The 7,292-nt window shown below is 54.2% G+C and overlaps 1 protein-coding gene across 1 annotated transcript; it reads left to right on the top strand.

Moving 5' to 3' along the window:
* Positions 1–4,857: 4,857 nt before the first annotated feature.
* HRK (harakiri, BCL2 interacting protein) lies at positions 4,858–5,133 on the top strand. Its single transcript, XM_026514960.2, has one exon. The coding sequence runs from the start codon at positions 4,858–4,860 to the stop codon at positions 5,131–5,133; it is 276 nt and encodes a 91-aa protein (XP_026370745.2).
* The last annotated feature ends 2,159 nt before the right edge of the window (positions 5,134–7,292 follow it).

Here is a 7,292-nt window from a genome sequence, read left to right on the forward strand (position 1 = left end):
GGTGAAAAAGGGTAAATGTGAGAGATGAGAACTGTCCTGCTCAGGGTCTATTGAATGGAGGGAACTTTCCTGGGAATAACTGTGATGTAATTGAGTATTGGACTCAACTGCAATCTGAATCCTCTTGTTTTCCCAGTGGGCCTGGGTTAGGGTCCCAGTTCTGGTTCTTAAGTGGATGCTTAATAATCCCGATAGAATAACAAGGACCATAACTAATACTTATTGAGTGCCAAACACTTTGCTAAACACTTGATAATGCTCTCTTTTAATCCTCACAGCAACTCAATGAGGTAGATACCATGATCATTATTCCTACTTTACAGATGGGAAAGTGGAGGCTCAGAGAGGTGAAAAATACACCCAAAGCACCTAGCTATTGCATGGTTGGGCTAGGGTTCAAACTCGGATCTCTCTGGCTCACAGTGTCAAACCACTCTGCTATAACTCTGACTTCGATTCAAGAACTCTGTTGTTCACCAAACCAACTCCTGGCATCAAATCCAGCCCTGGCATTAATACATGGCTTCAGGAAACACAGCTGTTTGGAGGAGGCAACAGCTGTTCATTCATTTACCACTTCACCAAGCCGCACGAATTAAAACACCATAAGGTAAGGCTCACTCAGTCTCAAACACCAGGATAGGTAATTATTGCTTTAATTAAAGAAAAAAATACCCCTACCCCTCCTGCTCAAAACGCTTGAATATTGATTTCTGTAGGAGGTAAGGGAATGATTTGGGGCAGGAAATTTCTGTATATTCTTGATGATAATTCTATATTGTGTATGTTTGAAAGAGAGAAAGACAAATCAGGTGCTTACCATTCATTCATTCAATTCATTCACTCATTTATTAAGTCTCTCTTTGAATGAATGTTTACTGAACACCTGTTATGTGGTAAGCCCAGTGTTTAGCACAGGGACACCATAGGAAACCTTCATGGATGAGAAAAATCTGTCTTATTTTTTTTTATGAGAGAGAGGCTGCACATTCTTGCATCTGGTAGGGAAAGTTTTCTCGGAATAAAGGTACCAGCTGGATTTCATGAACTATTTCTCAAATCATCCCCTAAAACCTGTCCTCCCTTAAAGGTTTCCAGCAGGACATGGAAGAGGAAGAAGGGAATGTGTCAACAGTCCTAGAACTCAGTCCTTCTCAAGAACCTAGGAAAAGGGGCACCTGGGTGGCTTAGTTGGTTAAGTTTCTGCCTTCGGCTCAGGTCATGATCTCAGGGTCCTAGATCGAGCCCCGAGTCAGGCTCCCTCTCCTCCCCTCTTGTGCTCTCTCTCCTCCCCACCTGTGCTCTCTCTCACTCTGTCTCTCTCTGTCGAATAAATAGAGTCTTTTAAAAAAAATCCAGGGGCGCCTGGGTGGCTCAGTCGTTGGGCGTCTGCCTTTGGCTCAGGGCATGATCCTGGCGTTATGGGATCGAGCCCCACATTGTGCTCCTCTGCTGGGAGCCTGCTTCTTCCTCTCCCACTCCCCCTGCTTGTCTCTCTCTCACTGGCAGTCTCTGTGTCAAATAAATAAATAAAGTTAAATTAAAAATCCGGAAAAAGGTACAAAGTACATACCTGACAGTCAAAGCGGTCATGTCTGCTAAGTATCTGCTTCTAACTTCCCTTTTAGAACATTCTCTCCCCCTCATTGCCTCTGTATTCATCTGCTAGGGCTGCCATAACAAGGTGTCACAACACTGGGTGGCTTAAACAACAGAAATTTATCTTCTCAGCTAATAAAACTCTCAAGGAGTTGGCACGGTTGGTTTCTCTTGAAGCGTCTCTTCTTGGCTTGCAAAAAGCCGCCTCCTTGCACCCCTGGTGTCTCTCTCTCTTTTTATAAGGCCACGAGCCCCCCGTATTGGGTTAGGGCCCCACCCTTATGACCTAATGTAACCTTAATTACCTCTTTAAAGGCTTTGTCTCCTAATATAATTATTCTGAGGTCCTGGGGATTAGAGCTTCCACTTATTTTGGGGAGACACATTTCATCCCGTAACAGCCTCTCTCCCTCTTCCCAAGTGTCCAGTGGTGACATAATGCTAATGAGCACCCCAAATCCTGGGGCCAGACAGCTATGTGACCTTGCATAAGTTCTTGAAAGACTCTGCCTCCATTAGTTCATCCGTAATATCGGACTAATAATAGCACCCGTCCTATTACATAGGGTTGTTAGGCATGTTAACTAAGTGAATAGATCTAAGGACTTAGAACAGCGACCGGTATACAAAGTAAGCGCTATATAAGTGTTTATTAAGTTGAACATTAAAAGTAAAAACTCATTTACTGGAGGAGGGTGTTATGTTACTCTCCCAAAGAATTTGCTTTTTCTGGGCAACACTAATGTCAGTGACAGAATGGCCAATTCACAATAGGGGAATCATAGAAAATTGAGGGTGCAGGCCCTCCAACATTCTCCGAAGCAGACTGTTTAGTGGACATGATCTGCTTTAAAATATTAATGGTAGCCAACATTTATTAAATGCTCACAATGGGCTGGACACTGTGCTGAGGGCTTTACCAGTAGGGTCTTATTTAATTCTCCTAAGGTAGGTACCCTTTCCACTTTATAGATGAGGAAGTGGAGGCTCCAGAAAGTCTCATCTCAAGGCCAAGTTCCCCAGTTAGTGAAAGGTGGGGATAGGGCCAAACCACTCCAGTATGAGCAGATTGGGGACTATCCGATGCAGAGTATGGGGGCGGAGGATGTCTTCTCTTTTCCCCAACTTCCCATCACCCTTCTCTTTTCCCTCTGCTGAGTGACACATCCCCACGGCCAAGGCTGCACTCCCTTTGCTACAGAAAACATCCAAGCGGCTGGGACCCAACCCAGCGCCACCTTGCGAGCCTAGCATTTCGAGGGGCAGGCTTCCAAACAGGGTAATAATCGTCCCATTAAAATTAATGTCCATGAAGTGAGCCGTTAAAAGCGTGCAGATTAAAAAGGGGGGGGGAGGGAATTGTTCAATTTAAATCCAAAGGGCTTTTCAAATAGACACTGTATCTTTATTCTTGGAACGCTACACCGGGCAATGGATCAGGCCCCCTCTGCAAAGACTAGGGGGGATTAAGGAGGTGAGTCCCAGGAGAATGAGGAAGTGGTTCTGGCCAGAAGCAAAGGGAACCAAGGTTTATCCAGGGCCCGCTGCATGCCAGGTGCTTGGCATGCATTTTTCTCATTTAATCTCTGCCCCAATCCTGGGAGGGAGGTATTATTATTCCCAGATTACAGGGGGCAGTATAAAACCGTGGTTAAGCGCCTACAGTCTGCAGCACGCTGCCCTAATTTAGATCCAGGTTCACTCTCCACTATCTCTGTGAACTTGGGCAAGAGGCCTTACCTCCCTGTGCCTTAGTTTCTTCATCTGTAAAATAGGATAGTAATAGCACCCCCCCCCAAGTGTTGGGGGGCTTACTTAAGGCAGCCAGGCAGGAACCAGAGCCCAGTAACCTGCATAAAAGGCACTCAGAAGGTCAGTGATGACCCTTTCAAAGGAGAGGAAAACAGGCTGGGTGAGGGCAGGGCCCACCACAACCAGACTGCGGAGCTGGGATCTGACACCTGACCACGCTGGAGGCCAAGCCGAAATCTCTCCTCATGACAAATGCAAATCCAAACGTTGTTCATAGTCCTGAGAATGTTTTCCAAGAAACCAAAGGACTTGGGCCTTGGCAGCACTCTTCCGGGGGGGAAAGGAGACAATCAAAGTTTCCTTATCAGGTCCCAGACAGCTGGCTTGGAGCCGCCTTTGGATCCTCCAGTTTTCTGAATCCCAAAGTTATCTGAATCCCATCACATTTAAGATCAGAGAAAGGCCCATTATCTCCCCCCAAATCCTGAGTGTCCCCCGCCCATCTGTATCTTCACTAAGCACAGGCAACTCCAGCCTTTCCAGTCTGAAGTCCCCTGAGCCCCTCCCCCTCGTCGGCCCCTCAGGGTCTCCATTAAATCCGGATCGCCGCTAGAAACTGTAACCCGGCAGGAAAACAATATTCACAAGGAAGCAGACAAAAATAAGTTGCCTTCCAGAAAGCCCCTTGCAAGGGTCTTTCGGGTGCGTGCTTCTGAGCCCCTCTGGGGCTAAGGACTGACCCCTCTAACCCCCAGCCCCAGCTCCATCAAGCGTTCTAGAGGCTTTAGGGGGCGCGTTAGGGTCTGGCCGGGAAGCCCCGAGCTGGGTGGGGGCGTGTGTCGGGTGTACTCAAATCCGAAGCCTATAGGTGCCGAGTCAGACCTGAAAGTGGGCAAGTTGGGTTGAATCTGGCTCTGTCATGAGATTTTGAATCAACCCACCTCCCCCAAACAAAACAATAGCCTCGGAATATTTTTGAATAATGCAGCCGAATTCGAGATCAGCTTCATCCAAAACGGCAAGCAAGCCTGCTTCCCTCGCCAAATCCGAAGCGGAGCTGAATTCAGGAAAAAGAGAACGAGAAGGCCTTCCCTCGCGCTCCCCGCCTCCGCGGGGGTCCCGCGCGACCCCCCAAGCCTGGGACCTCGGCGGCGGGGGCCCAGTCGCATCCGAGCGCGCCGCGCTCCTCCTCTCCTAAACGCGCGCCCTCTCGCTGCCGGCGCCTCTAGGGTTAAAAGTTACCTCTCGGTTTCTTCTGCCTGCAGCCCCCCCCCCCGGGGGCCGGATGATGTAACCCCCCTCCCCGCGCCCTCCCCGCCCCCCTCCACCATGTGACACTTTAATTAATAATAGCGCCGTCAGCACAACAAACGCACAACACAAGGAGAAACTTGGTGTCCAGGGGAGGCCCCCGGCGGCTGGAGCGCGGCGGAGGCAGGCGCAGAGGCCGGAGGGAGCGGAGGCGAGGGGCGGCCCGAGCGCGGGGAGGGAGCGAGGCGAGCTGTCATGTGCCCGTGCCCCCTGCACCGCGGCCGCGGCCCCCCGGCCGTGTGCGCCTGCAGCGCGGGCCGCCTGGGTCTGCGCTCGTCCGCCGCGCAGCTCACGGCCGCTCGGCTCAAGGCGCTCGGCGACGAGCTGCACCAGCGCGCCATGTGGCGGCGCCGCGCGCGGAGCCGGAGGGCGCCGGCGCCCGGCGCGCTCCCCACCTACTGGCCCTGGCTGTGCGCGGCCGCGCAGGTGGCGGCGCTGGCGGCCTGGCTGCTCGGCAGGCGGAACTTGTAGGAACGCGGGGCTTCTTGGTGGGGCCGGAGCCGAGACCCAGCCGGAGAGAGCAACAGGTACGCGAGCGAGCGCCAGGGCGCGGTGGCTGGGGACTGGTCACGCCGGGCAGGCTGGGGAGCGCCAGAGCGACCGACAAGTTTGCTTTCTTCTCTTCCCATCTCTTTCTTCCCCTGCTCCCTTCTCTCGCCAGGATCGCCAGCCCGCCTCCCCTCCAGTTCCCATCTCTCCTTCCAAGTGTCAGGTACACTGTTTCTGTCCTCTTCTCTCGACTCCTTAAGCGCATCTTGCCGCTCTCTCCAATGGGATGGCTTTGGGGGTGGGTGGGGAGACTTTAGCCTCCACAATCCCCACCAGCGCCTCAAGTAAACACGCAGTGCAAGTAAAGTGTGTTTGCAGTGAGGACGTAGTTACATGCCACGCCAAAGAATTATGATCTGTCGCGGGTTTAAGGCAAGTCCCCGGTCCTCTTCCAAGTCCTGTGCCGCTCCTAAGTCGCCTGTCTCCGAACCCCCTTCTCCCTAAGTAGCATTTCCTTCGTTTCTGTTCCCCGTTCTCCCGGAGCGCCTCTCTGGACTGCCTCCTCCTCCAGGTTTCCGGAGGAGCTGTCTTTCCCCTACGTCCCCGCGCACTTTGCAGTTTCCCTCCGCTTTGCCAACTTCTTCACTCTTTCTGCAACGAGGTGTCCCGTTTAAGGAGCTTGGCCTCCTCTTCACCAGAAGGTTGGAGCTGAGATGGAGGAGGAGGTGCCCCCAAAGTGGGCTGGGATCTGAGGCTGTTGGGGAAACCCCAAGGGGAAGTCTTAATAAAAGAGCATTTATTGAGCTCCTTCGGGTGCTAGGCCGTAAATGTTTAGGGAGGGAATGTTTGAAAGCTTGCGGTATGCTAGGCACTACGTGCTGGTGGGCGTGGGCAGTGAGTATTGAGCGCCCACTGTGTTTGGTACAGGTAAGAGAAAGGTACTGAGCGTCTTCTGTGCACTAGGCCCTTGGGGCTGGGGAATTATTGAGCACCAGCTGTGCGCCTAGGGGAGCAAACGTGTATGGGATTGTCTTCTCAGATTCTGGAACAGAGCAGAGCTGCAGAGAATGGGGAAGGAGAGAAAATCACCCTGAGCCCACCACAGGTGGATCTAGGGCTGGAAGGTGAAGGTCGAAGGTGAGAAAGCCAGCGGCCCCGGGGTGCCACGACCCACAGATGCCGAGCGCTGGGTCCCTGCCGAGCGCTCGGTCTCGGCCGAGCCCTGCCGTGCGCCGACACCCTGAGAAGCTGGCGCGGCGCCCGCGGGGAGAGGCGGCAGCCGGAGCGTGGGGGGTGGCAGCGCCCGGGGAGCTGCGGGGGTGCGCAGGGTGTGAGCCGGGAGCGCGGGTGACAGATGTCGCGTGGGCCGGCGCAGCCCGGGCGCTGGCGAAGAGAGGTGCGTGCTTCGGGGCGCTCTCTGTCCGGCTCCCGGAGGTCCCATCCGCTACTCCCCCATCGGGGAGAGTGGCTGCCCTCGGCCGGAAGAGGCCAGGCTGGGGCTGCAGAGTCCCAGGGACAGGAACAATATTTTGGACCGGGCGTGGCGGGTGGGGGCGCACAGAGAAAGGGAGTCGAGAGAGAGACGCGAAGCCCAAAGCCTGGAATTTAGGGAAAGGCGGAAAGAAAGTGGAAGGAGAGGGAAAGAAAAAGCGGGCGGCGAGACCAGGAAGGAGAAGATGGGGGAGCTGGAGAGTAAGAGAAACTACCTGGAAAACAAGTTGCAAGACAGTGGCAATGTGAATTAGAAGCAAGACGCATGCCAGAGGAACCCGTAGGAGGGCCCGGACGTGGCTTCCTATGGTGTTGGGGTCCAGGCGAGGATGGGAGAGCGCTCCCTTCCCAGGACTGGGCGGTGCAGGATGCTAGGCTCCCGTCCCGGGGGCGCACAGACTGGGTGCGCGTCAGGGCTGGGGGTGCTGCAGGGCCGCGGGGAGGAGGCTGCCGGCCGGGAGGGGGCAGGAGACCTCGGCTAGGGCACGCGGGGAGGACCCAGGGCGCCCCTCTGCGCCCGGGACGGGGGAGGAGCTGGGAGACCGGGATCCCACGCGGCAGGGGAGGGGTCCGACAGCAGTTTCGCTGGTGCGCCGTGTGCAGATAATTGTCGGGGTAGGGTTTATGACCCCCCCCTCCTCACTTCCCTT

Source organism: Ursus arctos, unplaced genomic scaffold (genome assembly GCF_023065955.2).
Source record: "Ursus arctos isolate Adak ecotype North America unplaced genomic scaffold, UrsArc2.0 scaffold_34, whole genome shotgun sequence".
Lineage (NCBI taxonomy): Eukaryota > Metazoa > Chordata > Mammalia > Carnivora > Ursidae > Ursus > Ursus arctos.

Bases quoted from the DNA above. Each gene is read 5' to 3' on its own strand.
- HRK (XM_026514960.2), top strand. From the start codon at position 4,858: ATGTGCCCGTGCCCCCTGCACCGCGGCCGCGGCCCCCCGGCCGTGTGC.